The following is a 19324-nucleotide window of genomic DNA, read 5'->3' on the forward strand; positions in this document are numbered from 1 at the left end:
GGTTGTGGCCAGGACAGGGTTAATTTCTGCTGTGAGAGCAGGGCCAGCACCCGGGGTCCTCCTGAACCGTTTGGTACCAACGCTGCTGCTCCCGTTTCTGATCTCGCTGCTTCCAGTAAATTCTTCTTCCCTCCACCACCACCGCTGCCCTCTGTGCCCCCAGCTGGGTCAGGGGGCACCGAATTTGGGACATCCCAGAGTTACTGACCAATGAAAGGGAAATGAAAGGATCACAGCCCCCCGTGTCCCCCACCCTCACCTTGTCCAGGTGAAATCCCAGTGAGGATTTCCCCTCCTCCAGGCTGTCCCAGCAGGGGCACGGGGGGTTTGGGGTGATTTGGGGATGAATTTGGGGTGATTTGGGGATGAATTTGGGGTGATTTGGGGTAATTTGTGGATGATATCGAGGTAATTTTGGGTGGTGATGGGGTAATTTGGCAGATTCTTGGAGGTGATTTTGGGGTAGTTTGGGGGTGATTTTGGGGATTACTTGGGGGTGGTTTTGAGTGATTTTTGAGTGGTCTTGGGGATGATTTTGGGGAGATGTTTGGGGTGATTCTGGAGATGTTACTCAGCCAGATTGTCACGACTGTCACCTGAGCCAGGACCTGCCTCACCTGGATCCCACCCTGACTTTATTTAAATCAAATCCTTGCTTTAGGTTGTCCTTTTTCCTGGTTTTATGCCTGAAACGCCTCATGGGCTGAGTCTGGTATTACCTGGAGCATCCGAGTCTTGAGGGATCTGGGACTGACCTCCCACACCTGGGCAGATCCCTCACCTGGACACCTGCCCAGAGCCGCTTCAATCACTTCACACATTCAGCAGAAATAGCGAAATCTTTGCTTTTCTCCCCAAAACACGCAGCAATGTCCCCTCACCCTCCCTCCCCCTGAGTTACTCCTTTATCCTCCAATTTTCCATAATTAAATCTGGATATGAAATTCTTGATGACCTTAAAAGATCACTTCACACCTGCACACACCTGTCCCAGGTGAGTGAACACCTGGTGCCCCAGAGCTCCAGCAATGGAGCATCCTGTCCATGCCAGGAGTCACCTGTGGCAAGGGCTGCCAGGTAACCACACCTGGGGGCTCTCCAGAGGGTCTCCAGGTGTTCCCTGCGAGGAGGGCGGCCAGGTAACAACACCTGGGGGTTCCCAGATCTCTGCTTGTGTCCTTGTGCAGGGTGTCCAGGTATGCTGAGAGGCTGCAGGTGCTCCTCACCTGGCCCTCACCTGGCCCCCTATTTCAGGATGATGTGGTAGCTGTCGTTGCTTTCGGCTGCAGAGGAAGCCAAGGTCACTCCACAAGAGGTGAGGGGAGGTGAGGTGGGGTCACCTGACACAGGTGTGGCCCCAACACAGAGCCCCAGGTACTCACACACCTTTCATGGTGTCCAGAACGAAGCAGGATTCATCCTGGAAGTTCTGGATCATCTGAAAAACCCCCCAGACAACAGCAATTCAGGGTTCTTGGGAAGGGTTTGGGTTCCAAAGGGCTGGAGATGCCCAGGTGATCCCTGCTGATCCCATTTCCCCAGGTGAGCCTCCCAGGGGATCCCAGGGGGGCAGGTGGGCGTCACCTCGTCGCTGACCAGGACGTGGATCCCGGTGGGTCCCTGTTTGTAGATCTGCTGGATCTGCTGGGCGGGGACGCGGAAAAGCTGCGCCAGCTTCTCCGTCAGCTCGGCCGCCGTCAGCTCCTCCAGGTACACGGCGTGGTAAACTGCAGGTGAGAGAGAGAGCAGCCCCACACCTGCCCAGGTGTGCCCCCACAGCCGCCCGGGGCCGGGCTCAGCTCTGGCACCTGAGGGGATTTTCACATCCAGCCCCAAAAACCTCCCAGCAGCACCTGAGCCTGGACTGGTCCAGGTGGGTTTTACCCCCAGCAGGACGGGAATGAACCCCAGCCCCTCCCCAGGTACTGGGAGAGGCACCAGGATTCTCACAGGTGCTCCCAGTTGTGGCACAGGTGAGATGTCAACACCTGTGTGGTGGCACCGAGGGAGGGAAATCTGCTGGGGTTGGGGCAGGACCCCCAGGTGTACAGAGGGCTCAGGTGAGCTCTGTCCTCACAGGTGGGGACACAGGCAAGAGCACATGTGACATGTGAGGAGGGCACAGCTGAGGGCACAGGTGAGGGCACAGGTGAGGGCACAGGTGAGGGCACAGGTGAGGACACAGGTGAGGACACAGGTGATGGATCAGGTGAGGACACAGGTGATGGATCAGGTGAGGACACAGGTGATGGATCAGGTGATCTCAGGAGGGAGTGAGGGATGGGGCCATCGGGTGCTCTGCTGCAAACAGCTGCCAACACATCCCCATTTCCTGAGCCCCCAGGTGTGATCCCAGGTTCCCAGGTGTGATCCCAGTCCCCCAGGTGTGATCCCAGGTTCCCAGGTGTGATCCCAGGTTCCCAATTCCCCATGTGTGATCCCAGGTTCCCAGGTGTGATCCCAGATTCCCCAGGTGTGATCCCAGATTCCCCAGGTGTGATCCCAGGTTCCCAGGTGTGATCCCAGGTTCCCAGGTGTGATCCCAGGTTCCCAGGTGTGATCCCAATCCCCCAGGTGTGATCCCAGGTTCCCAGGTGTGATCCCAGATTCCCCAGGTGTGATCCCAGATTCCCCAGGTGTGATCCCAGGTTCCCAGGTGTGATCCCAGATTCCCCAGGTGTGATCCCAGGTTCCCAGGTGTGATCCCAGATTCCCCAGGTGTGATCCCAGGTTCCCAGGTGTGATCCCAGGTTCCCAGGTGTGATCCCAGATTCCCCAGGTGTGATCCCAGGTTCCCAGGTGTGATCCCAATCCCCCAGGTGTGATCCCAGGTTCCCAGGTGTGATCCCAGTTCCCCAGGTGTGATCCCAGGTTCCCAGGTGTGATCCCAGGTTCCCAATCCCCCAGGTGTGATCCCAGATTCCCCAGGTGTGATCCCAGATTCCCCAGGTGTGATCCCAGATTCCCCAGGTGTGATCCCAGGTTCCCAGGTGTGATCCCAGTCCCCCAGGTGTGATCCCAGGTTCCCAGGTGTGATCCCAGGTTCCCAGGTGTGATCCCAGTCCCCCAGGTGTGATCCCAGTCCCCCAGGTGTGATCCCAAGTTCCCAGGTGTGATCCCAGGTTCCCAGGTGTGATCCCAGGTTCCCAGGTGTGATCCCAGATTCCCCAGGTGTGATCCCAGGTTCCCAGGTGTGATCCCAGTCCCCCAGGTGTGATCCCAGATTCCCCAGGTGTGATCCCAGGTTCCCAGGTGTGATCCCAGTCCCCCAGGTGTGATCCCAGGTTCCCAGGTGTGATCCCAGATTCCCCAGGTGTGATCCCAGGTTCCCAATCCCCCAGGTGTGATCCCAGGTTCCCCAGGTGTGATCCCAGGTTCCCAGGTGTGATCCCAGGTTCCCAATCCCCCAGGTGTGATCCCAGGTTCCCAGGTGTGATCCCAGGTTCCCAATCCCCTCACCGAAGAAGGTGCCGCTGCTGCTGTCGCCGTCCTCGTGCTCGTGCTGGGGCTCCCGGCCGTGCTGGGACTCCTGGCACACGTAGATGGTCAGGCGGGGCCGCACCATCCTGGGACAGGTGAGGGTCACCTGGGGCTCCCACCCTGCCAGGTGTCCTCAGGAGGAGCTGGACAAGCTCATCCCACAGGAAACCCCTCGTCCCCAGCTGGCTGATCCCAAGGTGTCCCCTGGGGGTTGGTGACCCTGGCTCAGCATTCCCGGAGCCACGGGGCAGGAATTCCCACCTGGAATGCTCCTGGAGCCCCTCCCCTGTCCCAGGTCTCAGATGATGCTTCCCAGACATTCCCACCTGGACACTCCGTCCCTCTCAGCCTTCCACACCGCTCCAGGTGTGTTAAACCCCTGGGGCAAATCCCTGCTTTTTAGGGGAAGCTGTGAGGAACATCCCCCTTCTGGGAACCTCCTGGGCAGGTAACTCCACCTGTGTGGGTCACAGGTGGAGACAGCTCCTGAATCAACAGCAGTTCCTGGCCTGTGCCTCCATTCCTGGGCTCTCAAAGTAAAATAATTCCTAATTCCTCTCTCCCACCTGGATTTCCTTCTCCAGACTTCCTCTGCATTCCCGACTCGCACGGGAAAAGGCTGGGCCAGGTGAGCCCTGGCACCCCCAGGTGAGTCCTGGCACCCCCAGGTGAGCCCTGGCACCCCCAGGTGAGCCCTGGCACCCCCAGGTGAGTCTAAACCCCCCCAGGTGAGTCCTGGCACTCCCAGGTGAGTCCCAAACCCCCCCAGGTGAGTCCCAGCCCCCCCAGGTGAGTCCCAGCCCCCCCAGGTGAGTCCCAGTCCCCCCAGGTGAGTCCTGGCACCCCCAGGTGAGCCCCAACCCCCCAGGTGAGTCCTGGCACCCCCAGGTGAGTCCCAACCCCCCAGGTGAGTCCCAGCCCCCCCAGGTGAGTCCCAAACCCCCCCAGGTGAGTCCCAGCCCCCCCAGGTGAGTCCTGGCCCCCCCAGGTGAGTCCTGGCACCCCCAGGTGAGTCCCAAACCCCTCCAGGTGAGTCCAAAGCCCCCCCAGGTGAGTCCTGGCACTCCCAGGTGAGCCCTGGCACCCCCAGGTGAGTCCCAAACCCCTCCAGGTGAGTCCAAAGCCCCCCCAGGTGAGTTCCAAACCCCCCCAGGTGAGTCCCCATGCCGTACCTGCCCTTCAGGGTGTTGAAGAGCCGGATGCCGTCGGCGGGGCCGCAGATCTGGATCACGTCCTCCCGCGTCAGCTTCAGCAGATCCGCTCCTGCCAACCCCCAAAGGCCCAAATTCACCCCAAATTCTCCTCTGTTTCTCCAGAATTGCTCATTTTCACCTGGCTTTCCTCAAAATCTGCCTTTTCCAGCCTGCCTTTCCCACAAATCAGGTTTTTTTTGGCTTTGTTTTCTATGAACCAGCATTTCTTCAACTTCATTTTTCCTAAAACCAGCATTTCCCACCTTTGTTTTCTCTAAATTCCCATTTTCCAGCTCAGTTTTCCCAAAAATCATCACTTTTTACCCTTCTCCCCCCCAAATCGTTATTTTTCCAGCTTCATTTTCCCCCAAATCAGCAATTTTCAGCCTGATTTCCTCCAAATTCAACATTTTCCACCTGTTTTCCCCCACACCAGCATTTTTCAGCTTGGTTATCCCAAACCTGGCATTTTCCAGCTTCGTTTTCCCCCAAATCAGCAATTTCTGGCTTTATTTTTTCCCTAACTTGGCATTTTCAGCTCAGTCTTCCCCCAAACTTCCCTTTTTCAAGTTTGCTTTACCAAAATCAGCATTTTTTGCCTCTGTTTTCCACAAGATCAGCTTTTCACTTTCATTCTGCCCACTTGGCATTTTTCACCTGTATTTCCCCCAAAATCAGCGTTTTTCACCTTTTTGCTCCCTCCCTAAATTGCCATTTTCTAGTTTCATTTTCCTTAAGATCAGCGTTTTTCACCTCATTTTTGGCCTGAATTCAAGATTTTCCACCTCTGTTTTCTCCAAATTTGGCATTTCCAGCTGTTTTTCCCCAAAATCATCTTTTTCTCCCCAATCCCCATTTTCCAGCTCCATTGGCCCCGTCCATTTTCACCTCCTTTTCCCAAAACTGCTCTTTTCATTTCCCCAAAATCAGCCCCTCTTGTGTTACCTGGGCCAGGTGAGCTGGGGGAGGAGCCAGCTTAGACTGGGTTAGAAAAGCTGGGATTTGGGAAATCTCACCTGGCCCAGGTGAGGGAGGTGACCTGGCCCAGGTGAGGGTCATGGATTACCTGGCCCAGGTGAGGGGCAGGGATTACCTGGCCCAGGTGAGGGTCCTGGATTACCTGGCTCAGGTGAGGGTCCTGGATTACCTGGCCCAGGTGAGGAGCAGGGATTACCTGGCTCAGGTGAGGGTCCTGGATTACCTGGCCCAGGTGAGGAGCAGGGATTACCTGGCCCAGGTGAGGGGCAGGGATTACCTGGCTCAGGTGAGGAGCAGGGATTACCTGGCTCAGGTGAGGAGCAGGGATTACCTGGCCCAGGTGAGGGAGGTGACCTGGCCCAGGTGAGGAGCAGGGATTACCTGGCCCAGGTGAGGGGCAGGGATTACCTGGCTCAGGTGAGGAGCAGGGATTACCTGGCCCAGGTGAGGGAGGTGACCTGGCCCAGGTGAGGAGCAGGGATTACCTGGCCCAGGTGAGGGGCAGGGATTACCTGGCCCAGGTGAGGAGCAGGGATTACCTGGCCCAGGTGAGGAGCAGGGATTACCTGGCCCAGGTGAGGGGCAGGGATTACCTGGCCCAGGTGAGGGGCAGGACTCACCTGAGAAGTTCCTGAAGAGCCGTGAGAAGGTGGAGAAGCGGTTGCGGTGCAGCCACTGCTGCGCCTCCTGCGGGGTCCAGGTGGGCAGCAGCGTCTGGGGGGACACAGGTGCTGCCAGGTGACCTGGACAGGTGCTCACACTTGGGCAGGGGCACAGGTGAGCTCAGGTGTGAATCCCTCCCCAGGTGGGGCCCCCCAGGTGTGTGCAGGTGGACCCCAGGTGTGTCCCCTGGAGCCCCCAGGTGTGTGCAGGTGGACCCCAGGTGTGTGCAGGTGGACCCCAGGTGTGTGCAGGTGACCCCAGGTGTGTCCCCTGGAGCCCCCAGGTGTGTGCAGGTGACCCCAGGTGTGTGCAGGTGGACCCCAGGTGTGTGCAGGTGACCCAGGTGTGTGCAGGTGACCCAGGTGTGTCCCCTGGAGCCCCCAGGTGTGTGCAGGTGACCCAGGTGTGTGCAGGTGACCCAGGTGTGTCCCCTGGAGCCCCCAGGTGTGTGCAGGTGACCCCAGGTGTGTGCAGGTGGACCCCAGGTGTGTGCAGGTGACCCAGGTGTGTGCAGGTGACCCCAGATGTGTGCAGGTGACCCAGGTGTGTGCAGGTGACCCCAGATGTGTGCAGGTGACCCAGGTGTGTGCAGGTGACCCAGGTGTGTGCAGGTGACCCCAGATGTGTGCAGGTGACCCAGGTGTGTGCAGGTGACCCCAGGTGTGTGCAGGTGACCCCAGGTGTACCTGCACAGGTACTTACGTCAGCCAGGGGCACGGGGGGGTCGGGCTGGTGGCTCGGGGATCCACTGCTGGGGACAGAGGGACACGGTCACTGGGACACTGGGACATTGGAACTGGCACTGGGCTGATACTGGGGTGGCACTGGTGGCACTGTGGTGGCGCTGGTGGCACTGTGGTGGCAGTGGTGGCAGTGGTGGCACTGGTGGCACTGGGGTGGCACTGGGGTGGCACTGGGGTGGCACTGGGGTGACACTGGGGTGACACTGGGGTGACACTGGTGACACTGGGGTGGCACTGGGGTCACTGGGATGGCACTGGTGGCACTGTGGTGGCAGTGGTGGCAGTGGTGGCACTGGGGTGACACTGGGGTGGCACTGGGGTGACACTGTGGTGGCACTGGGGTGACACTGGTGGCACTGGTGGCACTGGGGTCACTGGGGTGACACTGGGGTGGCACTGGGGTGACATTGTGGTGGCACTGGTGGCACTGGTGGCACTGGGGTGACACTGGGGTGGCACTGGTGACACTGGTGACACTGGTGACACTGGTGGCACTGTGGTGGCACTGGGGTGACACTGTGGTGGCACTGGTGACACTGGTGACACTGTGGTGGCAGTGGTGGCACTGGGGTGGCACTGTGGTGGCACTGGGGTGGCACTGTGGTGGCACTGGTGACACTGGGGTGGCACTGGTGGCACTGTGGTGGCACTGGTGGCACTGGTGGCACTGGGGTGGCAGTGGTGGCACTGGTGACACTGTGGTGACACTGTGGTGGCACTGGTGGCACTGGTGACACTGGTGACACTGTGGTGGCACTGGGGTGACACTGGTGACACTGTGGTGGCACTGGGGTGACACTGGTGACACTGTGGTGGCACCGGTGGCACTGGGCTCACTCTGGTGTCCCTGTGTCCCCACATTCCCGGTTCCCGGCCCCGCTCACCCGTCCCCGATGGAGAAGCTGCTGTGGGAGCTGCTGAAGCCGGGGGACGGCGAGTTGGGGACGTAGGTGACCTCGGGCCAGGGCGAGCACTGGGGACACAACAGGTGAGCACAGGTGTGCCTGTACACACACACCTACACACCTGCACACCTGCACACCTGAACTGCACACACCTGCACACCTGCACACCTGAACTGCACACGCCTACACACACCTGCACACCTACACACCTACACACACCTGCACACACCTGCACTGCACACACCTGCACACACCTGCACTGCACACACCTGCACACACCTGCACTGCACACACCTGTGCACATCTACACACCTGAACTGCACACACCTGCACACCTGAACTGCACACACCTACACACACCTACACACACCTGCACACATCTGCACACATCTACACACACCTACACACACCTGCACACCTACACACCTGCACTGCACACACCTACACACACCTGCACACACCTACACACACCTGTGCACACCTACACACACCTACACACGCCTACACACACCTGTGCACATCTACACACACCTGTGCACACCTACACACACCTACACACCTACACACCTGAACTGCACACACCTACACACACCTGCACACACCTGTGCACACCTACACACCTGAACTGCACACACCTACACACACCTGCACACCTACACACACCTACACACACCTGCACACACCTACACACACCTACACACACCTGCACACACCTGCACACATCTGTGCACACCTACACACCTGAACTGCACACACCTACACACACCTGCACACACCTGCACACCTACACACACCTGTGCACACCTACACACACCTACACACACCTGTGCACACCTACACACCTGCACTGCACACACCTGCACTGCACACACCTGCACACACCTGCACACACCTGCACACAGCTGCACACAGCTGCACTGCACACACCTGCACACACCTGCACTGCACACACCTGCACACACCTGCACACACCTGCACTGCACACAGCTGCACTGCACACACCTGCACACACCTGCACACACCTGCACACACCTGCACTGCACACACCTGCACTGCACATACCTGCACACACCTGCACTGCACACACCTGCACTGCACACAGCTGCACACACCTGCACACACCTGCACTGCACACACCTGCACACACCTGCACTGCACACAGCTGCACACACCTGCACACACCTGCACTGCCCACACCTGAACTGCACACACCTACACACACCTGCACACACCTGCACACACCTGCACTGCACACACCTGCACACACCTGCACTGCACACACCTGCACACACCTGCACACACCTGCACTGCACACAGCTGCACTGCACACACCTGCACACACCTGCACTGCACACACCTGCACACACCTGCACTGCACACAGCTGCACTGCACACAGCTGCACACAGCTGCACACACCTGCACTGCACACAGCTGCACACAGCTGCACACACCTGCACTGCACACAGCTGCACACACCTGCACTGCACACACCTGCACACACCTGCACTGCACACACCTGCACACACCTGCACTGCACACACCTGCACACACCTGCACACACCTGCACTGCACACACCTGCCCAGCTCAGGTGAACAATGTCCCCAGAGCCCTTTTTCAGGCACTGGGGCACCTCGTGCGCCCCCGGTTGTGCCTGGCAGGTGCAAACACCTGGAGCAGAGCTGTCCCGGCAGGCAGGTGAGCTCACCTCTGTCAGGATGGTGGTCTCGTAGGACGGCTGGTACTTCTCCTTCTCGTGGGGCGTTCGCTTCTCCATCTTCTCCCGATCCGTCTTCTGCTTCCGGTCGGCTCCTTTGGGCTGCACAGGGACAGGCACGGACAGGTGTGTGGGGAACACACAGGTGACACAGGTGACACAGGTGAGACAGGTCACACAGGTCACACAGGTAACACAGGTGACACAGGTGAGACAGGTCACACAGGTGACACAGGTAACACAGGTCACACAGGTGACACAGGTCACACAGGTCACACAGGTGAGACAGGTCACACAGGTGACACAGGTAACACAGGTCACACAGGTGACACAGGTCACACAGGTCACACAGGTGACACAGGTAACACAGGTCACACAGGTGACACAGGTCACACAGGTGAGACAGGTGACAAGGTGACACAGGTGAGACAAGTGACAAGGTGACTCAGGTGAGACAGGTGACAGGTGAGACAGGTGACTCAGGTGACGGGTGAGACAGGTGACACAGGTGAGACAGGTGACAGGTGAGACAGGTGAGACAGGTGACAGGTGAGACAAGTGACAAGGTGACTCAGGTGAGACAGGTGACAGGTGAGACAGGTGACTCAGGTGAGACAGGTGACACAGGTGACTCAGGTGAGACAGGTGACAGGTGAGACAGGTGAGACAGGTGACAGGTGATAGGTGAGACAGGTGAGACAGGTGACAGGTGAGACAGGTGACAGGTGAGACAGGTGAGACAGGTGAGACAGGTGACAGGTGAGACAGGTGACAGGTGAGACAGGTGACAGGTGAGACAGGTGACAGGTGAGACAGGTGAGACAGGTGAGACAGGTGACAGGTGAGACAGGTGACACAGGTGACTCAGGTGAGACAGGTGACACAGGTGACAGGTGAGAGGTGACACAGGTGACACAGGTGACTCAGGTGACTCAGCCTTCTTGGTGCTTGAGAGAGGGAAAAGGAGCAATTCTGGGAGAAGCTTTTCCTGAGAGCTTCAGCAGGGAAAGGGTGTGTGACAACATTTAACACACCTGTAACACCTGAACACACCTGTAACCCCTGAACACACCTGTAACACCTGAACACACCTGTAACACCTGAACACACCTGTAACCCCTGAATGTACCTGTAACACCTGAACACACCTGTAACCCCTGAACACACCTGTAACCCCTGAATGTACCTGTAACACCTGAACACACCTGTAACACCTGAATACACCTGTAACCCCTGAATGTACCTGTAACACCTGAACACACCTGTAACACCTGAATGTACCTGTAACACCTGAATACTGAACACACCTGTAACACCTGAACACACCTGTAACCCCTGAATACACCTGTAACCCCTGAATACACCTGTAACCCCTGAACACACCTGTAACACCTGAACACACCTGTAACACCTGAATACACCTGTAACACCTGAATACACCTGTAACCCCTGAACACACCTGTAACACCTGAACACACCTGTAACACCTGAATACACCTGTAACACCTGAATACACCTGTAACACCTGAACACACCTGTAACCCTCTGAATACACCTGTAACCCCTGAACACACCTGTAACCCCTGAACACACCTGTAACACCTGAACACACCTGTAACACCTGAATACACCTGTAACACCTGAATACACCTGTAACACCTGAACACACCTGTAACCCCCTGAATACACCTGTAACACCTGAACACACCTGTAACACCTGAATACACCTGTAACACCTGAACACACCTGTAACACCTGAACACACCTGTAACACCTGAACACACCTGTAACACCTGTAACACCTGAACACACCTGAATACACCTGTAACACCTGAACATACCTGAATACACCTGTAACACCTGAACACACCTGTAACACCTGTAACACCTGAACACACCTGAATACACCTGTAACACCTGAACATACCTGAATACACCTGTAACACCTGAACACACCTGTAACCCCTGAACACACCTGTAACACCTGAATACACCTGTAACACCTGAACACACCTGTAACACCTGAACACACCTGTAACCCTCTGAACACACCTGTAACACCTGAATACACCTGTAACACCTGAACACACCTGTAACCCCTGAATACACCTGTAACACCTGAACACACCTGTAACACCTGAATACACCTGTAACACCTGAATGCACCTGTAACACCTGAATACACCTGTAACACCTGAACACACCTGTAACACCTGAACACACCTGTAACACCTGAATACTGAATACACCTGTAACCCTCTGAACACACCTGTAACACCTGAATGCACCTGTAACACCTGAACACACCTGTAACCCCTGAACACACCTGTAACACCTGAACACACCTGTAACACCTGTAACACCTGAACACACCTGAATACACCTGTAACACCTGAACACACCTGAATACACCTGTAACACCTGAACACACCTGAATACACCTGTAACACCTGAACACACCTGTAACACCTGAACACACCTGAACACACCTGTAACACCTGAACACACCTGTAACCCCTGAATACACCTGTAACACCTGAACACACCTGTAACACCTGAACACACCTGTAACACCTGAATACACCTGCATCTGCATCACCCACGTAGGGGGTGGGATTCTGGGGGGACAAACTGCACCTGGACATGAGGTCACAGGGTTGGCCTTGACTTTGCCACACCTGGAACACCTGGGTCCCTTCTCTGCCCAAAACTGGGGGGATTTCACTCAAATCCCATGGGAAGCACAGGTGTGGAACCTCCACAGGTAGCCAGGTGTTCCCCTGGCAGATACCTGAAGAAATTTAAACTTGGCTGTACCTGCACTGACAGGTGAAGGGATTTGGCCCAGGTAGACCAGGGGAGGGCCCAGCAGGACCCCAAACCCCACTGACCCCCCATGAGGTGAACAGGTGAGAAAAGAGGAGCCAAGGTGAGATTTTGGGGGTGGGACGGAGTCATGGGCACCCCAAGGTGTGACCACAGCGGGAACGACCCCTCCCAGCCCCTCCCATCACCTGCACCACCAGGCTGGGGCAGGTACTCCTAACAGCAGGAGGTGTCAGAGACACCAGCAGCCCCCAGTACAAACTGGGACAGACTCCCAGGTCAGTCCAGGTGGGAGGGGCCCGCAGGTACCTTGAACACCTTGATCTGGCAGCTGGCAGAGTGCAGGTGCTCCGTGTACTCCCCGCTCTCATTCTCCCTGAAGGTGTCGATCTGCACGCGGAAGGGAACCCCCTTCTCGCCGCCGTGCTTGCGCGGGGTGAACTCTGTGCTGATGCAGTGCACCTGGGGACAGGTGAGTTCCTGGGGGAGCACCTCCGCCAGCTGGGACAGCCCAGAGCAGAGCCAGGATCCACAGGGCAGCACCTGGGATCACCTGTCCCTCACCTGGATGAGGCACTGCCCACCTGTCCCTCACCTGGATGTGAGGCATTGCCCACCTGTCCCTCACCTGGATGAAGACCGACGTCCTCTTGGCCGGATCCCACAGGAACTCCACGGTGTTGAGCTGCGTCGGGTTTGCGTGGGGGTCGATGATCCCCACGGACATTGGGATGTCTGTGGGGGGAACAGGTGAGGCTCACCTGGGACTCCCCACCTGCCCCAGCCAGGTGAGACTCACCTATGTCCAGGATCCTGTCGCCAGGTCTGTTCCACCTCCAGCCCTCCAGCTGCTGGTGCTCTGTGTACTGCAGCCGCCGGTCATGGAAAACCACCCGGAAGATGCTCTGGGGAAGGGGGAAACATCAGCTGGAGCTGCCTGGCACACCTGGCCAGATGTGCAGCCCTTCCCTGTGCCAAAAAGGGGTGAAAGGAACCCCCCCCGCCAGGTGTATCTCCCAGCCCTGCCCAGGAGCCAGGGCCCCAGAGAACACCTGGCTGGGATGGGCACACCTGGCCAGGGGTACCTGTGCCCTCTGCTCACCTTCACCAGCTTCCCGTTGATCTCCGGCAGCTCCCCGAGTTTCCTGTTGTCCAACATCCGGATCTCGTAGGATTGACCTGAGGGCAGGAGGGCACCTGAGGGTTTTCTGTCACCTGTACCTGTCACCTGAGCTCCTCATTCATTTGGGGTCCCACCAACCCAGAGCTTCTAGTTGTACCTGGAAGCAGCAAGTACAGCCTGAACTTGTAACTGCCATCCTGCAGAGCCACCCTGCACACACCTGTATGGATACACCCTGCACACACCTGTACGGATACACCCTGCACACACCTGTATGGATACACCCTGCACACACCTGTACGGATACACCCTGCACACACCTGTACGGATACACCCTGCACACACCTGTATGGATACACCCTGCACACACCTGTAACCCCCTGCACACACCTGTACAGATACACCCTGCACACACCTGTAACCCCCTGCACACACCTGTACAGATACACCCTGCACACACCTGTAACCCCCTGCACACACCTGTACAGATATACCCTGCACACACCTGTATGGATACACCCTGCACACACCTGTATGGATACACCCTGCACACACCTGTATGGATACACCCTGCACACACCTGTAACCCCCTGCACACACCTGTACAGATACACCCTGCACACACCTGTACAGATACACCCTGCACACACCTGTATGGATACACCCTGCACACACCTGTACGGATATACCCTGCACACACCTGTACGGATACACCCTGCACACACCTGTACGGATACACCCTGCACACACCTGTACGGATACACCCTGCACACACCTGTATGGATACACCCTGCACACACCTGTACAGATACACCCTGCACACACCTGTATGGATACACCCTGCACACACCTGTATGGATACACCCTGCACACACCTGTACAGATATACCCTGCACACACCTGTACGGATACACCCTGCACACACCTGTACAGATACACCCTGCACACACCTGTACAGATATACCCTGCACACACCTGTATGGATACACCCTGCACACACCTGTATGGATACACCCTGCACACACCTGTATGGATACACCCTGCACACACCTGTACAGATACACCCTGCACACACCTGTACAGATATACCCTGCACACACCTGTATGGATACACCCTGCACACACCTGTATGGATACACCCTGCACACACCTGTATGGATACAACCTGCACACACCTATAACCCCCTGCACACACCTGTATGGATACACCCTGCACACACCTGTATGGATACACCCTGCACACACCTGTATGGATACAACCTGCACACACCTATAACCCCCTGCACACACCTGTATAGATACACCTTACACACACCTGTAACCACCCCACACACACCTGTACAGATACAGATACACCTTACACACACCTGTAACCACCCTGCATGCACCTGTACACACACCTTCTACACACCTCTAACCCCTGCACAAACCTGTACAGATACAGGTACACCTTACACACACCTGTACAGACACACCTTACACACACCTGTACATTCACACCTTAGAGACACCTATACTGATACACCTTACACACACCTGTAACCACCCTGCACACACCTGTACAGGCACACCTTACACACACCTATACTGATACACCTTACACACACCTGTAACCACCCTGCACACACCTGTACAGGCACACCTTACACACACCTGTGCAGACACACACACACACCTATACTGATACACCTTATACAAACCTGTATCCACCCTACACACACCTGTCACCACCTTCCAGTACCCACACCTTCACCTGGTGAGACCCCCCAGGTGACTCAAGCTCCTCCTGGGCAGAGCACAGCCAGGTGAAGGCACTGCCCCTTCCCATTTCCTATCAGGAACAACCCAGAAACCGGCAATTTTCCCAGGGAAACAACAACTCCCACAGGCAGACCGTTCCTGTTTGGGCGGTTCCCGGCGGTACCTGTGCAGGACAGGTGTGGCCTCACCTTGGTTGAGGTAGGTGAGGGTCTCGTCGTGCAGTTTGACGGCGGGGGAGGTGGCGGCGCACAGGACGTACTGGAACGGCAGCAGCTTGTCCTGGTTCTCCGGCGGCAAACTGGATTCCTCCTGCTTGAAGATGGGCAGAGCCAGGACATCGCTGCGGAGAGGGGCAGAGTCACCTGAGACAGGTGAGCTGGAGAGCGGGCTCAGGGACTCCTTCAATCCAACCGGGCCTCGGCACCTGGGGGAACAGCCCCCCCAGCACCCTGGCTCTGCCTCAGGTACCACCCACTCACCTAACCCTCAACACCTGTCCTCAGGTACCACCTAACCCTCAACACCTGTCCTCAGGTACCACCTGCACACCTAACCCTCAACACCTGTCCTCAGGTACCACCCACTCACCTAACCCTCAACACCTGTCCTCAGGTACCACCTAACCCTCAACACCTGTCCTCAGGTACCACCTAACCCTCAACACCTGTCCTCAGGTACCACCTAACCCTCAACACCTGTCCTCAGGTACCACCTAACCCTCAACACCTGTCCTCAGGTACTACCCACTCACCTAACCCTCAACACCTGTCCTCAGGTACCACCCACTCACCTAACCCTCAACACCTGTCCTCAGGTACCACCTAACCCTCAACACCTGTCCTCAGGTACCACCCGCTCACCTAACCCTCAACACCTGTCCTCAGGTACCACCTAACCCTCAACACCTGTCCTCAGGTACCACCCGCTCACCTAACCCTCAACACCTGTCCTCAGGTACCACCTAACCCTCAACACCTGTCCTCAGGTACCACCTAACCCTCAACACCTGTCCTCAGGTACCACCTAACCCTCAACACCTGTCCTCAGGTACCACCTGCACACCTAACCCTCAACACCTGTCCTCAGGTACCACCTGCACACCTAACCCTCAACACCTGTCCTCAGGTACCACCTAACCCTCAACACCTGTCCTCAGGTACCACCTGCACACCTAACCCTCAACACCTGTCCTCAGGTACCACCTGCTCTCCTGAAATACACCTGTGGCCATCTGAATACACCTGTAAGCACCCGGGCTACACCTGTAAGTACTGACTCCAACCACTACAACAATTCCAACTGTAACTCCAGCCCTGCTCCTTCCCTACTCCAACCACAGCACCAGGCCACCTGCATCCCAAACCCATCCCAACTGAACCCCAAACCCATCCCAACTGAACCCCAAACCCATCCCAACTGAACCCCAAACCCATCCCAACTGAACCCCAAACCCATCCCAACTGAACCCCAAACCCATCCCAACTGAACCCCAAACCCATCCCAAACCCATCCCAAACCCATCCCAAACCCATCCCAACTGAACCCCAAACCCATCCCAACTGAACCCCAAACCCATCCCAACTGAACCCCAAACCCATCCCAACTGAACCCCAAACCCATCCCAAACCCATCCCAAACCCATACCAACTGAACCCCTAACCCATCCCAACTGAACCCCAAACCCATCCCAACAGAACCCCAAACCCGTCCCAACTGAACCCCAAACCCATCCCAAACCCATCCCAACTGAACCCCAAACCCGTCCCAAACCCATCCCAACTGAACCCCAAACCCGTCCCAAACCCATCCCAACTGAACCCCAAACCCATCCCAAACCCATCCCAACTGAACCCCAAACCCATCCCAACTGAACCCCAAACCCATCCCAAACCCATCCCAACTGAACCCCAAACCCATCCCAAACCCATCCCAAACCCATCCCAACTGAACCCCAAACCCATCCCAACTGAACCCCAAACCCATCCCAACTGAACCCCAAACCCATCCTGGCTCCAACCCCATTTCCCTCCCAATCCAGCCCCGTGCCCCCCTTGGTGCCCCAACTTTGGCACGTTTTGGGGTTCCCCTTGCCCCCAGCATCCCCTGGCTGTTCTGGGGCCCACAGAGATTTTGGGGTTCCTCTGGAGATTTTGGGGTGCCTCTGGAGACTTTGGGGTGCCTCTGGAGATTTTGGGGTGCCTCTGGAGATTTTGGGGTGCCTCTGGGGTCCCCATTCTGCTGCAGGCCCCGGTGCTGAGGTGCTGCCTGACCTGCAACCTCCAGCTCATTTTGGGGCTCCCCACTCCCTGCACGGCCCCTGCCTTCCCCAGGATGTTTTGGGGTCCCCCGTGTGTTTTGGGGTCCCCGGTACCTCATGCTGTAGGCGCCGGCGCCGAGCTCCTGCCCGATCCCCGACAGGCTGGCGTCGAAATCCTGCACCAGCCCCGACTCGATCACCTCATCGGCCAGCGGCAGCTTCAGCGCCCACGCCATGGCCCCGAGGGCACCCCAAAACCAGCCGTGGGTCACCCCCAAAAACCGGGGGTCTTTCAGGGTCACCCCCAAGAAAAGGGGGTTGTCGTGCTCACTCCAAAAATGGGGGGGCCGGGGGCTGCTCAAAATGGGGGTGTCTTGGGGCCACGCCGAAAGCGGGGGGCTGGAACACTCCCAAACACGGGGGTCTTTGAGGCCACCCCAAAAAGGGGTTTGCAGTGGTACCCCCCAAAACCAGGGGGCTTCGGGGGCACCTCAAGCGTGAGGGGGCCTTGGGGTCACCCCAACACAGGGTGTTCAGTGTCACCCCAAAAATGGGGTTCCTCAGAGCCACCCCCAACCCAGGGGCTCCTCAGGGGCACCCCAACACCTCCCCGTTTCCTGGGGGTACCAAAGCCCCCCCAGACCTCTTGCGGACCCTCTCCTGCGGTGACTAATTTGGGGAGCCCCAAAACCCACTACCACAGGGGAACGAACCCCAAAACCCTGCGACACCCCGAGGCTGCACCCCTGCCCTTGGAGCACCTCAAAGGGAACAGCTCGGGGTGACCCCAAAACCCGAGAGGCGGCACCTCCGGGGGTCCCGAGTACTGCGGACCTGCTGCTGCACCCACAGGGACCCCCAAATCCTCCCCTCTGGGGGCTGCACCCACAGGGACCCCCAAATCCTCCCCTCTGGGGGCTGCACCCACAGGGACCCCCAAATCCTCCCCTCGGGGGGCTGCACCCACAGGGACCCCCAAATCCTCCCCTCGGGGGGCTGCACCCACAGGGACCCCCAAATCCTCCCCTCTGGGGGCTGCACCCACAGGGACCCCCAAATCCTACACCGCCCTGGCCGCTCGGTCCGGGCTGGTACTCCCCAGTCGTGGCTGGGACCCCCCAGTCCGGGCTGGTACGCCCCAATCTAGGCCGGGACGCCCCAATCCAGGCCGGAGCCCCCCAGTGCGGGCCGGGACCCCCTGATCTGAGCCGGCCCGTCCCGCTCCGGGCCCGGCCCCCCCCGCTCCGGCCCGGGACCCCCAAACGCGCCGCTCCGCCAAGATGGAGGCGGCGGCCCCGCCCCAGCCGCTGGGGGCGTGGCCCCGCCCCTCTGCCGCGCTCAGCCAATGGAACCGCGTCTTGTCGCGTGAAGGGCGGCCATAGTAACCAATAGAAAGCTCCGCTCCGGGCAGGCCGCTCGGGGATTGGCTGGGGGGTGTGGCCGCGGCGGCGTGCGGCTCTCGGCTCCGTGCGGCGCCTCCGGGGGACCGCGGGTTCGAGTCCCGCTCCTGCCTCAGGCGTGCGCGGAGCTGCGCCCGCCTCAGCCGGGGGTACCGAGGAGGCGGAAAAACCCCCCGTCCCCCACAAACCTTGAAAAAATGGGAAAGGAAAAGAAAAAAGAAAAATACTGTTTATTTCACACCACTACATCAAGTGCATCAGTCTGCCGCGGCCCCAGCG

General features: G+C 57.9%; 1 protein-coding gene across 3 annotated transcripts; it reads right to left on the reverse strand.

Annotated features, from left to right (window-relative positions):
* Positions 1-898: 898 nt before the first annotated feature.
* On the reverse strand, positions 899-18914 carry TFCP2 (transcription factor CP2). Of its 3 annotated transcripts, none has more exons than XM_088068864.1 (15): positions 17760-18913; positions 15577-15728; positions 13607-13683; positions 13304-13409; positions 13133-13239; positions 12814-12966; positions 9670-9780; positions 7942-8030; positions 7017-7062; positions 6272-6365; positions 4653-4743; positions 3460-3566; positions 1585-1727; positions 1387-1438; positions 899-1283 (listed from the first exon to the last, which is right to left on the reverse strand). In XM_088068864.1, the coding sequence occupies exons 1-15, from the start codon at positions 17879-17881 to the stop codon at positions 1246-1248; spliced, it is 1488 nt and encodes a 495-aa protein (XP_087924990.1). In that variant the 5' UTR covers positions 17882-18913; the 3' UTR covers positions 899-1245. The 3 variants fall into 3 exon arrangements, with proteins under 3 accessions (XP_087924990.1, XP_087924989.1, XP_014116103.1); XM_088068863.1 differs by having other exon boundaries at positions 7017-7065; XM_014260628.2 differs by lacking the exons at positions 7017-7062; positions 7942-8030 and having other exon boundaries at positions 17760-18914.
* Positions 18915-19324: the final 410 nt, after the last annotated feature.

Source organism: Pseudopodoces humilis, chromosome 32 (assembly GCF_049639895.1).
Source record: "Pseudopodoces humilis isolate 2021_Gansu_Grassland_sample_001 chromosome 32, ASM4963989v1, whole genome shotgun sequence".
Classification (NCBI taxonomy): domain Eukaryota; kingdom Metazoa; phylum Chordata; class Aves; order Passeriformes; family Paridae; genus Pseudopodoces; species Pseudopodoces humilis.

Excerpts from the sequence above, each read along its gene's own strand:
- TFCP2 (XM_088068863.1), bottom strand. The coding sequence starts at position 17,881 with ATGGCGTGGGCGCTGAAGCTGCCGCTGGCCGATGAGGTGATCGAGTCG. Across the intron at positions 12,967-13,132 it reads GGACGTCGGTCTTCATCCAG|GTGCACTGCATCAGCACAGA; the intron begins GTGAGGGACAGG and ends ACCTGTCCCCAG. Across the intron at positions 1,728-3,459 it reads CAGCAGCGGCACCTTCTTCG|TTTACCACGCCGTGTACCTG; the intron begins GTGAGGGGATTG and ends TCTCACCTGCAG.